Source organism: Pyrus communis, chromosome 10, assembly GCF_041283825.1.
Source record: "Pyrus communis isolate YQ-2024b chromosome 10, ASM4128382v1, whole genome shotgun sequence".
Classification (NCBI taxonomy): domain Eukaryota; kingdom Viridiplantae; phylum Streptophyta; class Magnoliopsida; order Rosales; family Rosaceae; genus Pyrus; species Pyrus communis.
In genome coordinates this window covers 30,744,966-30,761,924 of record NC_142574.1, presented here as the reverse complement: position 1 = coordinate 30,761,924, position 16,959 = coordinate 30,744,966, and the positions used below count along the sequence as shown (strand labels likewise).

At 37.6% G+C, this 16,959-nt stretch overlaps 2 protein-coding genes across 2 annotated transcripts; both read right to left on the bottom strand.

The window, feature by feature from the left end:
• Positions 1–4,972: 4,972 nt before the first annotated feature.
• Positions 4,973–6,417, bottom strand: LOC148693885 (uncharacterized). The gene is made up of 3 exons (XM_088677503.1): positions 5,945–6,417; positions 5,187–5,860; positions 4,973–5,013 (listed from the first exon to the last, which is right to left on the bottom strand). Exons 1-3 carry the CDS (start codon positions 6,415–6,417, stop codon positions 4,973–4,975), a joined length of 1,188 nt encoding a protein of 395 aa, XP_088533629.1.
• Positions 6,418–14,160: 7,743 nt separating this feature from the next.
• On the bottom strand, positions 14,161–16,561 carry LOC137728654 (polyphenol oxidase latent form, chloroplastic). The gene is made up of 2 exons (XM_068467381.2): positions 15,607–16,561; positions 14,161–15,512 (listed from the first exon to the last, which is right to left on the bottom strand). Exons 1-2 carry the CDS (start codon positions 16,373–16,375, stop codon positions 14,470–14,472), a joined length of 1,812 nt encoding a protein of 603 aa, XP_068323482.2. The 5' UTR covers positions 16,376–16,561; the 3' UTR covers positions 14,161–14,469.
• Positions 16,562–16,959: the final 398 nt, after the last annotated feature.

Below are 16,959 nucleotides of genomic sequence, written 5' to 3'. Positions count from 1 at the left end.
AAATCATTTAATCATTCAAATGTATTAAATAATTGTACTTCATAAAAAATATATGAATTGGTACTCACATTGTCGATGTATTTCATACATTTGAATGCATAAATGATATATGTTTCGAATAATTTTTCTGTACAGATAATATTCAAATGAAGATTAAAAAATTGAACGTTTTTAATGATAAAATTTTTACACTGAAAAGGAATATCACTATATTGTAACACTAAATGACATTTAATTATCTTTTTTTTTTCATAAGATTTAATTAAATTGGAAGATTACCTATAATTAGTGTTTCAGATATGTGGCACAATGAGGACAAGGAAAATAAAGAAGCTATGAAGACCAATAACGAATTTCCTTAAAAATGAGGAGTACAACGTACTGCATAGTGCATACACTGGAGTACAGTGTCTTGAAAGTGTACTACAGGTGGTAATATTGGCACTGTACAGAATAAATACGACTATTTAAACCCTAATCAGCTTTGCATATAAACATCAGTACCCTTTACTGAATGTCCTATCTCTGTCCTTACAAAAAAAAAAGTGTATTTTCTCTCTGCTCTTCATGGCCTCCTCAATCTTCTGCCGGCTCTGTGATGCTGTTAGTAGTTGATTTTCTGTCTCCCTCGTTTGATACAAGGTGAAGTATTTCCTCATTGTTATAGCCTAGAAATACTAAGGAGACTATATAAAAGTAAAATTTTCTCTAGATATATATGTTTATATTCACATATATGTTTTTAAAAAGAAATTTTCACTCAAGCTGCATATCAGCAAATAAATATGTGAAGGGGTATGTATACGCTAAGATAAAGAGTAATACTATGGAAACCATCAATTTAGATCATATTTCGTAAATCTAATGATGTAGTTGTTGATGATTAGATTATTACTAAGTGTTAATTAATATGCTTATTTCCTATTGATGAAGAGATTTTCCAGCGCACCGAGAACATAGTCTGGTTACAATACAATTAGTTGGAAACTTGAAAATAAAAAATTTGCAACCAAATATATATTATGACACTTGGTGTTTTGGGCCGTATTTCCAGCATAGTGAAAAATTTTCCGTATTGGTGACACATCACATAGTTTACAAATTTAGTCTACCTAATATTACTCTAGAGTAATGCTAGACAGAGCAAATATGCGAACCATATGATGTGTCACCAATAGAAGTTAAGCACGTTAATCAACACTTAAGTAATCAAATCATCAACAACTATCACATCCCGGCCCGGGCCCCCACCACATTCCGGGCTTGACTCCACCGTAGCATGATATTATCCGCTTTGGGCCCTAACCACGCCCTCACGGTTTTGTTTCTGGGAACTCAGACGAGAACTTCCTAGTGGGTCACCCATCTTGGGATTGTTCTCGCTTGTTACTTGCTTAACTTCGGAGTTCCAATGGAACCCGAAGCCAGTGAGCTCTCAAAAGGCCTCGTGCTAGGTAGAGATAGGAATATACATATAAGGCTTACATGATCCACTCCCCTAAACGATGTGGGATGTTACATCAACTATGTTATAAAATTTATAAAATTTGATTTAATAAGTTGGTCCCTAGCATTACCAATACTGTAAGATCAATCTACACCATGTGCAATACAGGAATTATGCATTTATAGTGATGCTAGGCGTTCATGATACCAACAACCAATTATTTCCGAACCTCTCATTTTACCAAACCTCCATAAATTAAATGTGCAACACCTTATTGTAAACCATATAGGCCAGTCGAAGATTCTCAAGAACACAGGAAACAGAAATACAGTGAGAAAGATGAAGAGGATTAAAGAGAGATTTAGAGAGAGAAAAGTTATATCTTCATATCTGAATATTGTTATTTGTTACAACTGTTTACACCAACAGTATATATCAGCAAGCCTAGCTTGCTCACTAAGCTACAATCTTTAACAACCTAACTGTATTCTTAATCTTTGGCCACATGTTTCTTTTGTAGCCATTGGATCTTAATATCTCTAACATCCCCCCACAAGCGCAGGAGCAGTGAAGCTGAGCCTGAGATTGGCACAATGTGTCTGAAAAAGTGGTGCAGAGAGCCCTTTTGTAAGAATATCAGCATATTGGTCCTGAGACGACACAAAATGAACCTGGAGCTGCTGTTTAGCAACCCTTTCGCGAACAAAGTGCACATCAATCTCAATGTGCTTAGTTCTTTGATGCTGAACTGGATTACAAGTTAGAGCTATAGCAGATAAATTGTCACAAAACAGAACAGGTTGCACAGACAATGGAACGTGAAGAAACAACAGCAACTGTTTGATCCAATCAAGTTCAGCGGCAGTTGTAGATAAAGCCCGATACTCAGCTTCCGTGGATGACCGAGAGACTGTGTTTTGCTTCTTAGACGACCATGAAATTGGATTAGAACCCAGAAAAACAACCAAGCCAGTAGTAGACCGGCGATCATTAGGATCCCCAGCCCAGTCTGCATCACTATATGCAGTAATATCCAAAGAACCCTTGATATAGTGAAGACCACAACCTTGTGTAGCCTTTAAGTAGCGAAGGATGCGTTTAACAGCCACAAAATGGGACTCCATTGGACACTGCATAAACTGACAAACCTGATGCACTGCAAAGGATATATCAGGTCGAGTGAAAGTCAAATACTGGAGAGCACCAACTAAGCTTCTGTATAACGCAGGATTATTATAGGGCTTGCCATCATCTTTGAGTAAACGATTATATGGCAAACAAGGCGTAGCACAGGGTTTTGAAAGCAACATGTCAGATTTAAGTAACAAATCCGAGACATATTTAGCTTGAGATAAGAAAACACCATCCTCTTGCTGTACAATTTGAATACCCAGAAAATAGTGAAGGGGCCCCAAGTCTTTGATATCAAATTCCTTAGTTAACGATTGAATGACTGCAGTAATAGCTTGTGTTGCACTCCCTGTGATGATGATATCATCCACATATAGCAGTAAAATGACCACAGAGGTACCCACAGTCTTGACAAACAATGAGGAATCTGCATAAGTGGAGAGGAACCCCAAGGATGGTAGAAAGCTAGTGAATCTCTCATTCCATGCCCGTGGGGCCTGTTTCAAGCCATATAAAGATTTGTGTAATCTACACACATAAGCTTTATGTTTTGAATCCTGAAAACCAGGGGGTTGAGTCATGTAGACTTCCTCTTGTAAGATGCCATGAAGAAAGGCATTCTTCACATCTAGTTGCCTCAAGGACCACCCAAAATGTGCAGACAGAGCTATAACTAATCGCACAGTGGTAGGTTTCACAACTGGACTAAAGGTCTCTCCATAGTCAATACCCTCTTCTTGATTGAACCCTTTAGCAACAAGTCGAGCCTTATATCTCCCAATAGATCCATCAGCATTCCTTTTGATCTTGAAGACCCATTTGCAGCCTACTAGGTTCTTGTGTTGTGGGAGAGGGACCAGAGACCATGTACCTTGTTGATGCAAAGCTGAAATCTCATCTTGCATAGCTGCATACCACACTGATGACTTTAAGGCAGATTTATATGTGGCAGGCTCGACTTGACTCAGATCAACTCCCCCATGTTCATGAACAGCAGCTAAAAGAGCAATTTTCTTGGAAATACCACTCTTTGATCTTGTTTGCATAGGATGAAGATTGAGAGGTGGTATAGGTAAAACCACTTGGAGATGTTCAGGATGGAAGTCAGGTACCACAGGGAGTGTAGGGGATAAGGACTGTGTAACTGGTAGACCACTGGACTGATCAGAACTGGAGGATCCTGAATGGGAACTTGAACCTGCACCTGCTATGTGATTGAGCTCAACAGAGGATGGAATGACATGAAGAGAGGGCATAGGACTCAGTGGAGCAGCAGAACCTATATGTGGAGACCCAACAGATAGCCTAGGAGTAGAAGAACTCGGAATAGATGGTAAAACAAGAACATTATTGTTATCCGGGATTGGAATCTGAGGTGATATGACTGATGGTAATGGTGCAGAACAAAGAGAGGAGTTTTGAAGCACCAAAGACTTGTAAGGAAACTCAGTTTCATCAAAAATCACATGTCTAGACACATACATTTTCTTTCTAGACACAGCATAGCACAAATACCCTTTATATTTGGATGTATATCCCAAAAAGACACATTTGGTTGTTCGAGGTTCAAGTTTGGTGCTAGTGTATGGTCTTAACCAAGGGTAACAGGAACAGCCAAAAACCTTGAGGTGGTGAATCACAGGTAAAGCATTATGCAGCAATTCAAAGGGGGACTTATTGCCTAATACTGGAGATGACATTCTGTTAATGAGGTAAACTGAGGTTTGACAAGCAAAAGACCAAAACAAGGATGGTAAGGAGGCAGTTTGTAACAATGTAATAGATGTTTCAATGATGTGTCTGTGTTTTCTCTCTGCTGTACCATTTTGCTCAGGTGTATGGGGACAGGACAGCTGGTGACTAATTCCTTTATCAAGGAGAAACTTTTGAAAAACCTTACTTATATATTCCCCACCACCATCACTGTGAAGAACTTTAATGGATGTACGAAACTGAGTTAAAATAAAATTGGAGAATGAGACAAATGTGGCAAAAACATCACTTTTATTGCAAATTGGGAAAATCCAACAATACTTGGTACATTGATCAATAAAAGTCACATAGAATTTGAATCCTTCTAAAGAAACACAGGGAGCAGGGCCCCACACATCACTATGGACAATATCAAATGGTTTGACAGATTGAGAGTTCGAAAAATAGAATGGGAGTTTACTAAATTTACCCTCTAAACATGTTTGACACAGGGAAGGAGTGCTATCTGCAATACAAGATATATTGGATTTCTTTAAGATTTGAGAAACTATAGGATTGGAAGGATGACCTAATCTTTGATGCCAAAGACTGACTGTCACTTGTTTGCCAAGAAAAGCTACAGATTGGGCTGTTGGCTGGGCTGGAAGAGATCCGGATGAGATGATAGGGTACAGGCCATTGTTACACAGTCCTTTGTAAAGAATCCTCCATGTGGCTTTGTCCTGAATCCAAAATGAAAACGCATCAAAAACCAACCAGCAATTATTGTCCAAACAGAGACGATGCACAGACAGTAAATTGTGAGACAATTTTGGAACATAAAGAATAGAATTGAGCTTGACAGGATGTATTGGAGTTGGTAAAATAGAGGAACCAATATGGGAGATAGGTAAACCTTCACCATTAGCAGTCTGTATTACTTCATTGGTTGGGTATGGGGTGGCCAATGAGAGATTACTCAACTCAGAGGTCATATGGTTATTAGCACCAGAATCAGTGAGCCAAACTTGCTGCTGCATTGGTGCAGAAGGCACTGAAGAAGAAGAAAATGAACCAGTGCGAGTAGCTGCATGCATTGCAGTCAGTTGTGTAGAAGAAGCCTTCTGAAAACAAGTTTCAGCACTATGATAAGGGTTTCCACAAATCTGACATGCTTGAGATTCCACAGCATTCCTAAACCTGCAGGTATCAGCAAGATGATTTTGCTTTCCACATATTTGACACCCTGGAGAAGTATTTGTATTTCTGAACTGGCAAGTAGAAGCCAAGTGATTAGTCTTTCCACAGATCTGACAAGGTTGAGCCTGAAAGCCACAGGTTTGAACCCTTGGAGGAGATGAACCAAGAATGCCAGGAGCAGGGCTTGAATGAAAAGTCTTGTGAGGGCCAAACTTTGGATTAAAGTTCGAGTGATACCGATTTCGACCCTTATTATTGCTGGTGAAGGATTTATAAGCAGTGGAATGCGTACTGTTAGGATTAGAACCAGGACTGAAAGTAGATTGGTGTTTGGAAGAGAAACTATTGTTCTGTGCCACTAGTGCAGTTAACCCAGGTAACCCAGATACACTGTCAATTAAGGCTTATTCCGCAAGTAATTGAGAACGAAGATCTTTCAGAGATATAACAGTTTCACGACCTCTAATTACAGACCTAATGGTATTATATTCAGCAGGCAACCCATTCAATGTAAGAATCACAACATCATCATCTTCAAACACCACACCGGCAGCAGTTAACAAATCCCTTGCTTCTTTAATCTTCTGCAGATATAATGTGATAGAATCAGTCCCTTTCTTTATAGTCTGAAGCTCAGACTTGAGTTGAAAGATGCTTGCTTTTGTAACCGTAGAAAACTGTTCTTGAAGTCTGAACCATAAATCCTTAGAGCTGGTACTGCCAATAGCACAGGAAATGGCAGCAGGAGATAAAGTGGCAGTAATCAACTGCATCAATGCTTTGTCATGCATTTTCCAAATCTTGTACTCATCTGATATTGTTCGAATAGAAGAATCACCACAGAGGACTGCAGAATCCGCAGATGATTCTTGAGCAAATTGCACAGGACATGGTGTGGATCCATCCACAAACCCAATAATATTATGCCCTTCAAGAAGCAATTGCATTTGAAAATGTCAAGCCAAGTAATTCGTATCATCCAATTTCATATGAACTGAATTTGAAACCGACGAAATCAATGAAGTAATCGGGGATTGGAGAATCTGTAACTGAGCAGCTGTGACCATTGTTACCGAAATCAGGGAAATCTTGAAGTAATTTGACTGAAGAATTATCACAAACACTTGGTGTGCACACTGTGTATATCGCAAAACAGGAAGAACAGGGATAGAAGAAGAACCCCAAAATTTATCAGACAGAAACACAATTTCACAGAAGAATATGGAGATGGAGCGGAAGCAGATCACGATCGAAGAACCGTCAAGCTGTTATGCTTGTTCCGGCTCTGATACCATGTAAACCATATAGGCCAGTCGAAGATTCTCAAGAACACAGGAAACAGAAATACAGTGAGAAAGATGAAGAGGATTAGCGAGAGATTTAGAGAGAGAAAAGTTATATCTTCATATCTGAATATTGTTATTTGTTACAACTGTTTACACCAACAGTATATATCAGCAAGCCTAGCTTGCTCACTAAGCTACAATCTTTAACAACCTAACTGTATTCTTAATCTTTGGCCACATGTTTCTTTTGTAGCCATTGGATCTTAATATCTCTAACACTTATTTGGGATAAAGTGTGGGCTTAATTTTCGTTGTGCCATAGCATATTAGGTCACCCGTCAAACCCTATTAATTGTTTGCTGATATTAATGCAATTGATTGTGATTCACCTTTTATATGTACTTTGAGGGCAGGTTTTTTTTTTTTTTTTTTTTTTTTTTTTTTTTAATCTGAAAAAATAATTTAATTATTCTAATAGAAGGTTACAAGCCAACACAAAGGAAGGTAAAATAACTCAAATACATTGAGAAGGAACAAATACATAAAAGCGCAGCCCAATCAAATAAATTAAAACAAAAATCTAAATCCCAAATTTTCAACCGCAGAAAGCAGCGTCCGCTGCTGTCATCGCCACAAAAGTCTTGCCAACAGCTACCGACACAGCAACACGAGAGAAAACGACTGAGTGGTGAAAACGAACAAGACATCGCAACACAAAAGTACCAAACCATCACCAAGAAGCACACCACATCCAGATTTCTTCACCAAAGACGTATAACCAAAAGATAGTCACCAAATCCAAATCTCATTCATGAATTCCTGCAAATATATAGAAACATAGTAACACATGGGTAGAAGGTGAGGATAAAGGGGTATGTAAAATACCCTTACTTTGGCCGAAGCTGCAGTACACTTGGCCTCAATGAAAATTCGGCAAGTTTAGTAAACTGCCATTTGTTCATGGTAAATGGATTCAATGATTATGACAAGTTCATTTTTTTGTTTGAACAAACGATATTATCTACACTAAAGGGGATAAGGTGGGTATATAGATAGTTGAGTATATATGTTATTACAAAATTGCAATCTTATCATAGTTTCTGTACCATATTTGTATTATTTTTTTAATAGAAATGAGACATACATGTGTTGATGGGTAAATGGAACCCACATGTGTTGATGGACTCTACCTTTATTAGAGAAAAAGTACAAATATGATATGAAAAATGTGATAAATATAACATTACTCATGTTATTGTGAATGTATTGTTATAAAGTCTACATAATACTACAATATTAGCTTTAGATGGCGGATCATAGTGGCGGATATTAGAAAAATCATGTCGGATAAATTATATCTAACACATCATTTAATTAGTGGCGAATATTAGAAAAATTGTGTCGGTTATATTCGACATAAAGTCCTGGCAGATTTGTTTTGAATCTTTTTTTTAAAATATTTTTTTATAGATTATGGCAATTTTTAAGTTAATGGTGGCAGTTATAACCAATAGAAATTGACTATTTTATTATTTTACTTTCTGGCGGTTATTATTTTAGTATTCTGCCGGTTATAACTGACATAAATGAAAATTTTATTATTTTAAAATGTTATATTGATTAAAAATAAATAAATAAACACATATTAAAAAAAAAATTCACTTGTGACCCTAAAGTCTAATGAACCCAATTCCCACGAGCCATAAATTTTATGAGAGAATAATAACAATAGACTACAATCTGAAACTCTATTATTTTTGTAATAAGGATTATGCTCCCTCATAGGCAAGCAACAAGATACAAAGAAATTCAAACAATTTTTTTTCAATGCGTCACAAAGCACATTGTCTAGCACATAAACACACATGAATATCTGGTATACTCTATCATGTTTGATTTTATTATTTTAAAATGTTATATTGATTAAAAATAAATAAATAAACACACGTTTTAATTTTTTTTTTTTCCACTCATGGCCCTGTCGGATATAACCGATACGAACAAAGCAAAATTTTGGACGACAGCCAGAATAATCTTTAAATGTTTTTTTTTTGTTTTTTGTGATTTTTTACACATGCTATCTCGGAGTATGTACAAACATATTTGACGGTTCGATCGTTGAAACTAGTTTCGTAGAATGCATATCCTATCAAATTGATAGATTTAACAAACATTAAGAGTTAATGTTATACTTCCATTAAGTATAAAATAAGATTTATCCACTAGTGTAAATATTTTAAATTAAAGATCGAATTCATTCATTGCATTCTTATAGGATCGAAGAGTGTAGCTGCAAAAAATCATCAAAATCGAAGCTAAAATAACCATTAAATTGTGATTTTTTATTTATAACCATCGAAAACTTTTGTTCCGTTACCTAATGTGACATCTCACATCGCCCAGGGGAGTGATCCTTAAATGTATATTCACATCTAACCTAGCACGAGGTCTTTTGGGAACTCATTGGGTTCGGGTTCCATAGGAACTTCGAAGTTAAGCGAGAAGGGGGCTAGAGCAATCCCATGATGGGTGACCCACTGGGAAGTTGCTCGTGAGTTCCCAAAAACAAAACCGTGAGGGAATGGTAAGCCCAAAGCGGACAATATCGTGCTACGGTGGTGGAGCGGGCCCGGGAAATGATCCGCCCCGGGCCGGGATGTGACAATTTGGTATCAGAGCCTATCCCTGGCCGGAAGTATGCCGACGAGGACGTCGGGCCCCTAAGGGGGGTGGATTGTGACATCCCACATCGCCCAGGGGAGTGATCCTTAAATGTATATTCACATCTCTACCTAGCACGAGGCCTTTTGGGAGCTCACTGGCTTCGGGTTCCATAGGAACTTCGAAGTTAAGCGAGAAGGGGGCTAGAGCAATCCCATGATGTGTGACCCACTGGGAAGTTGCTCGTGAGTTCCCAAAAACAAAACCGTGAGGGAATGGTAAGCCCAAAGCGGACAATATCGTGCTACGGTGGTGGAGCGGGCCCAGGAAGTAGTCCCGCCCGGGCAGGGATGTGACACCTAATCTCTGAATATTTGTTTTTTGCGATTTTTTATGTGATCTTAGAGTGTGTACAAACAAGTTTGACGGTTGGATCGTTGAAAAACATTTCGTAGAATGCGTATCGCATCAAAACGGTAGATTAAACCAACACTTAAAGTTGATGTTATACTTCCCCATCAAGTATAAAATAAAGATTTTGTTGTATTCACTAGTGTAAATATTTGAACTTGAAGATCAAATTCGTTCAATGCTTTCTTATAACGTCGAGGAGTGTAGCTGTAAAAAATCATCAAAATCGAAACTAAAATAACCGTTAAATTATGATTTTTCGTTTATAACCGTCGAAAACTTCTGTTTTGTTATCTAATTTCTGAACGTTTGTTTTTAAAAAAATTTTACGTATGTGATTTCGGAGTGTGTACAAACAAATTTGACGGTTAGATCATTGAAAAAAGTTTTCATAGAATGTGTAGCGCGTCAAAACGGTAGATTAAATAAACACTTAAGAGTTAATGTTATACTTCCATTAAGTATAAAATAAGATTTTGTAGTATCCACTAATGTAAATATTTTAAATTGAAGATCAAATTTATTCATTGCATTCTTATAGGGTCAAGGAATATAGCTGTAAAAAAATCATTAAAATCTGAGCTAAAATAACCGTTAAATTGTGATTTTTCGTTTATAACCGTCGAAAACTTTTGTTTCGTTACGTAATATTTGAATGTTTGTTACGATTTTTTACATTTGCAATCTCAAAGTGTATACAAATAAGTTTGATGGTTAGATCGTTGAAAAAAGTTTCGTAGAATGCATAGCGAGTCAAAACGGTAGATTAAACAAACACTTAGACTTAATGTTATACTTCCCCAGCAAGTATAAAATAAGATTTTGTGGTATCCACTAGTGTAAATATTTTAAATTGAAGATCAAATTTGTTCAATGCATTCTTATAGGGTCGAGGAGTGTAGCTATAAAAAATCATCAAAATCCGAGCTAAAGTAACCGTTAAATTATGATTTTTTGTTTATAACCGTCGAAAACTTTTTTTTTTGGTTACCTAATCTCTTAATGTTTGTTTTTTGTGATTTTTTACGTATGTGATCTTGGAGTGTGTACAAACAAATCTGACGGTTGGATTGTTGAAAAACGCTTCATAGAATGCGTATCGTATCAAAACGATAGATTAAACAAACACTTATAGTTAATGTTATACTTCCATTAAGTATAAAATAAGATTTTGTGATATCCACTAGTCTAAATATTTTTAATTGAAGATCAAATTTATTCATTACATTCTTATAGGGTCGAGGGGTGGAGCTGTAAAAAATCATTAAAATCGAAGCTAAAATAACTATTAAATTGTGAATTTTCGTTTATAACAGTCTAAAACTTTTGTTCCATTACGTAATTTTTGAATTTTTTTTTCATGATTTTTTACGTATGCGATCTTGTAGTATCTACAAACAAGTTTGATGGTTAGATCATGGAAACTAGTTTCGTAGAATACATATTTCTGTTAAATTTGCCTAAATTTTGAAGTGGGAAAAGTAATTTGTGCTAAATTTTTATTTATGTTTTCAAGTATTGATTAGAAAATATTTAGTTTGTGTGATGACATTTTCATCGTACAATTCTCTTTTTGTTTTTTTTCCCCATATTTTACATGGATTATTATCTATTAAACCAAAAGTGTAAAAATGATCTATTAAACTAAACAATTATTTATTTAATTTTTTAAAACGTATTCTATTTAAATACATATTATTTATTTATTTATTTATTAAACCAAACAATTATTATTATTATTATTTTTTAAATCGTAACAATTTTTTTTTTGGGGGGGGGGGGGGGAGGGATTTAAAATTTTCAGAGGGAATTTTGGGGGGAATTTTTGCCACTATTTTTTTCTGTCGGTTATAACTGACATTAATGATAATTGTCTATAGTTTTTATTTTAAAAAATGTTTCCGTCGGTTTTAACTGACAGTAATAGCAAAGACTCTAAGTCCAAAATAAAACGCCTTCATATCTTCCTTGCGCCGGTGCTTCTGGATCCCTTCCCCATTTTCTCTCTTTATTTCCTTCTCTTTCTCTTCTCTCCTCATTTACTTCCAATACGAACACCTGCAACGAAAGTTCATAAACCTAATTCTTGAAAAGGGTACTGAGGGAGGAGTTGGGAGACGACCGTAGCAATCACAGGCTATTGGTGATTGATGTACAAGTTGTGCTCTTAGAGTCTGGTTTCATTGGCTTCGATTCGTTTTCGGGTATGCTGGCCAATCAAAGGACGAGTTCAATGATTTCGCTTTCGTATACTCTGCTTGAGATATTGCAAAATCGGGGCAATACTGGTAGAGAGGTTGAAAGGGTTATGTTGAAGTTTCAGAATTTGGGGCATTTTGTGAATGTCTATAGGTCTTTGGTAAATGACGGTTCTTCACCCTATCAAGTATGTTTGGACAAAATCAGATTTGCCCTAACGATTGAATTTGTTTATTAAACCCAAAATGTCAATGACAGAGATGGGTTCGTTTTAGAGTTATGGAAGATTGTGAAAGATGAGATCACATTCCCATTGCTGATTGATCTTTGCGCAAAGGCTGGTTTGCCTGCACCACCAAGCCTTATGCATCTTCCACCGGAGCTCAAAATGAAGATTCTGGAGCCAATTCTTACCATTGTTGGACAAGAAGAAGGTAACACTCTCGCTTTCTCTCTCTTTCTCTTTCTCTTTCTCCCTCTGTCTCTCTCTCTCTCTCTGTCTCTTATATAGGGAACTGTGGGTACGAATAAACTTGCTAAAATTTGTTAGTAGTTAGTAGTTATCCGGCCGATAGGTGATTGAAAAACTAGAATAATTTTGTGTTGTTTGTTTCAGTGGGTTGGATGCTATTGGTGGTGGTGCTACGAGCGGATGTTGTCGCTTAGAACGGTTAGCATAGCATTATGGTGCTGATGCTGCTCGAGACACCTCAAATACGGGGCAGTAAGGGACAACCCATCCCATGAACTCGTCGGACTCGAATGACCCCATGATGGAGGGTAGAAATAGGTAAGGGTTCGGGCTGGATAGTTTAGTCAGGACTTGGATTTCGCAACGGGCGCGGCTCTCGGCTTCTAGCTTAGAGCTGAGGGCAGACTTGTCGACGACTTTAAGAGCGAATGGGTGACAGGCAGAGGGGTTGGATGACGGGTCATGGACTAGGTGCCCATTGCTCCCTTGCCTAAGACTTTAAGGGCACTGAGGTTTTCGAGATCGATCTCCGACGAGGTTTCAGATAGTGAATGCAGAAGGTGCAGGGGATATGGAAAATGCATAATGGTTTATATTTTTTTTATTATTAATATATTTTCTGTCGGTTTTAATCGACAAGAATGATTTTATTTATTTCTATTAATAAATTCTCTGTGGGTTATATCCGACAGAAGTGGCCGCGGTTTTAGTACTTTCTGTCAATTTTATCCGACAAAAATTCTCTTATTTATTTATTATAAATATATATCATGTCGGTTATATCTGACACAATTTCTGTCGGTTTTAGAGTATTTTATGTCGGAAAATTTATTTCCTGATGCTGGCAATTCTATTGCTTATTATATCCGCCACTGCATCCATTTTCTATCGAATTTTGCTTAAAATCCAACAGTAATGTACGTATCTTGTTAATTATCATAGTGACACTAATAAATGGTTTTGTAGTAGTGACACTCTTCAAAATAAAAATAACCATACTTGATCTTCTTCTCTCTGTAATCATTTCAATCTTAATTGTTAATGAAAATCATATATAGGAAACTCTTACAGCTAAGTATAGGAATCTCTCTATCTCTAGTCTCTCCTTATTATCAGTAAGAATGAATTTCTTTAGGGGGTGTTTCATAACCATTTCGTTTTTACTTTTTTGAAAGTTGAAAACTGAAATCTTATTTAGTAACTACTTTCACTTTTCAGTTAAAAAAAATTGAAAACTACTTTAATGAGTTTTTAAAGGGTAATGCTAGTTAGACTAAATTTGTAGACAAAATTTTAAAAACTAAAGGACTGGAAGTTGATGATAGGTTTATTACTTAAGCATTGATAAATGTAATCGTTCCTATTAGTAACACCATTTAATTTGTAACTTTTGTCTACAAATATAGTCTTCTTAATATTACCTATTTTTTAAATTTGGCTTTGAGTTTTCACTTTTTGGTTTTATGTTATCATTTTTTTTTTTTGAAGTGAAAATAGTTATTAAACAATATTTCAATTTTTGAAAAAATAAAAACTGAAAATGAAATGGTTATCAAATGATCTTTTAGCAAACAACAAATAAAGAATTAATAGTACACTATGTGACTTGACTTGTTTTTAGGGTAGTGAATAAAAGAAATTCACTCATGCAAGTCAATATATAAAGAAACGCATTCAAACACATCGACCATACGCATTTTATTGATGAACCGGACACTTTCCACATCCAAGTAAACAGTGGAATATTAATTACACAAACTCGTACTAAGAAAGTCTGGAAAAGCCAGCATATACAACTGCATGGCTTCTGATCCAAATCACTGGTACATATCACATTAAATAACACTAGGGCAACGGATGCATGCATTCCATGCATGCAAGAACGCAGGCCATTAAGTCCCGAAACACATTAATACACCGACATTATTTAACTTATAAATCTGCAGGTGCCGGTATACTTAATTAGACGATCAAGAAGAAAACTCGATCTCAAACCCACCAACGGTGACAGTAGATTTCGCAACCCTAGGGACCAACGTCACCAGCACAGAGCTTGCATCCTCCGCTCCCAAATCCTCCAACAAGTCCGTGATTCCCAGTTTCAGGTTTGTCTTCTTGGTCCCAGTCTTCTGTTGATGCGGCACGTGCACAAAACTCCCGGCAAACTCAGACTTGTCCTTTCGACTCAGCGAATCAGCATCGTCATTAATAAACACATCGAACTTCACCGCCTCGTTGCTCACAAACTCGATGTCCTTGATGATCAGCACCTCCTCCTCGTTGCTCTTCTCCTTCTTGGTCCTCTTCTTCGGCTTTGGCCGCGCTACCTCCACCGTCGTCTTTGAGTCAAACGTTGCTGGGAACTTGGTTGTCAGCTCAGTAGCCGCCACCTTGGCTTTGGTCTTGGTCTTCGGCTTACGAGCGGTTGGCTTCGTGAACAGCCATGGAACATTAACAGGCTCGTAAGTATAACGAAGATCTTTCTCAGGATGGATGCTGTCCCGAACCTTACACTTCACAAGCTCCGCGTTTTCGTCGTAGAAAAGAAACTCGGCGTCGAGCCAATCGGTGTCGGTTGGGTCCTTGCGCTTGCCTCCGAGGGTTTTCCAAATGTTCCACATCCGGTCCACGTTACAATGGTGGGCGTAAAAGAGGGGATCCCGACCAGCGGAGTAGAAGTTGCCCATGTCCTCGCCGTTGGTCTGGTTCGGGTCACCGCACCAGAGATGGAGGTTATTGTGAGGACTGTTCTCAATAGTGCCAGCGTAAGTCGATGTCGTTGTGTCTCCGGCCCTATATTCGTGGCCGAAAAATAGAGCAGGAGTTTTGGCACCGGAAACCATTTGCCGGTACATGATGGCTAAATTTTCATCTGTTCTTGTCTGGTCGTCCACGTCATCATCGGTTCCACCGTAGCCGAGGTCCGCCAGCACAGGGGGCTGGTGTGCGGCGTTACGGTACTGATCGTAAAGTGGGGAGGTGGTGTCGGTATAAATGTCGGGAATTGGAAAGCCTGCACAGTCAAGTATATTGTGATAAATTGTACAGACAATAATAAAGTAACAACGTTAGAATTTTAAATTCACATCCAGACAATATAAACATACCTTCAGGAGAGTCCCAATTCCAGTATGGGAGAGCAAAAGTTGGGTCATCAATGAGCTTGCCAAGGATTCTCTCGTAGAAATACAAGTACATGCGGTGGAAGGGAAAGAAAAGCCAGGAAAAGTGGACTTGGATGTCAATGTCAGGAAACCCTACTTGTGGATAAGCATCATTGCAATAGGCACAATGAACCTTGGCTTGTTGAACCATGCTACGTGGGTCGTCTTCGGGTAGGGCACGCATGAGCGCTTGAGCTTTCTTGAACTTGGCCAAGTACTCGTCCGTGACCAGATGGGCAGCGGGCCTGGTCCGCAATTGGATGGACGTGTCAGGGGTGAAGATTTTGATCTTTGTGGAGACCGGTGGGCAACACTCCACAGTTTCACCTCCGGTGGTGATTTCGGCCAGCTTGCATGTGGTTAGGTCGGGTGCGGCCAGTGGGTCGGCGAAGGCCAATGGTTTCGGGGCAAGGGTGGTGGCGCCGTAGAGGCCGCCGAGGCCAATTAGGACATTTCTCCTGTCCAACTTTCCCAACAAATTATTTGATTGCTCTTGTTGGTTCTGTTTCTCATTGTTGTTATTATTATTATTAGGGTTTGTGGCTTTGCATGAGATCGATGATCTACGTGCAATGTAGCGCTTGCTTTCTCCAGAGAAGGAAAGTTGGGATTTGTTTGGGAGGAAGGCGGAGTAGGAATTGTTGGAGATAATCAGAGAAGAGTAAGTGCCCATGGTGGTGGTAGAACCAGTGGGAGAGGGTGCAGTAGCCATGGCTTTGCTTGTGTGTAGAGCTGACTGTTAGCTCCTCTTTTATAATGTGTAACCGTGAGTCCGAAGTCTGCAAAATTAGATTGTTTTCATTTTTTTAAATGAGTCATGTTTGGGATATCAGATTTTGGGAGATTATAGTATCATGATTCATAACCTCGTTAAAACAAATACAAAAAAATTATTTTCATCACATTTTTTATACTTATAACATTTATACCACCTTTCAAATAGAGATGAAACCTCCGTGTCTTGGTGGGTTTTACCTCTATTAAAGAAGTGGTACAAATGTGATATGAAAATGGTGGTAAGAGTAGCATTACTCAAACAGATTGAGCTTACGAAGTGGTACAAATATGGTTTAGGAGGAATATATGAAATGACTCTTTACATGCCAATTAACATTGACGAGTTCATTTTCTGTATTGTTTATTGTAATGCCAATTAAGTTTTTTTTTTTTTTTTTTTTTTTTTTGGTAATTTTGATCAAACTCAAAGTTTGTCTGTCTACACCCAACTTAAAAATTAAATATAAAGAGTCTAATATACTTTTGTATGAAGTTACCTATAAGGAGAAAAATGCATTT

What these genes read in the sequence shown, in the direction of transcription:
- LOC148693885 (XM_088677503.1), bottom strand. Translation starts at nt 6,417, where the DNA reads ATGCAATTGCTTCTTGAAGGGCATAATATTATTGGGTTTGTGGATGGA. An exon ending in GCTGAATATAATACCATTAG is followed by an intron (nt 5,861 to 5,944) that starts GTCTGTAATTAG and finishes CTTAATTGACAG; the next exon opens with TGTATCTGGGTTACCTGGGT. An exon ending in ACAGACTGCTAATGGTGAAG is followed by an intron (nt 5,014 to 5,186) that starts GTTTACCTATCT and finishes TTTTGGATTCAG; the next exon opens with GACAAAGCCACATGGAGGAT.
- LOC137728654 (XM_068467381.2), bottom strand. Translation starts at nt 16,375, where the DNA reads ATGGCTACTGCACCCTCTCCCACTGGTTCTACCACCACCATGGGCACT. An exon ending in GAATTGGGACTCTCCTGAAG is followed by an intron (nt 15,513 to 15,606) that starts GTATGTTTATAT and finishes TTGACTGTGCAG; the next exon opens with GCTTTCCAATTCCCGACATT.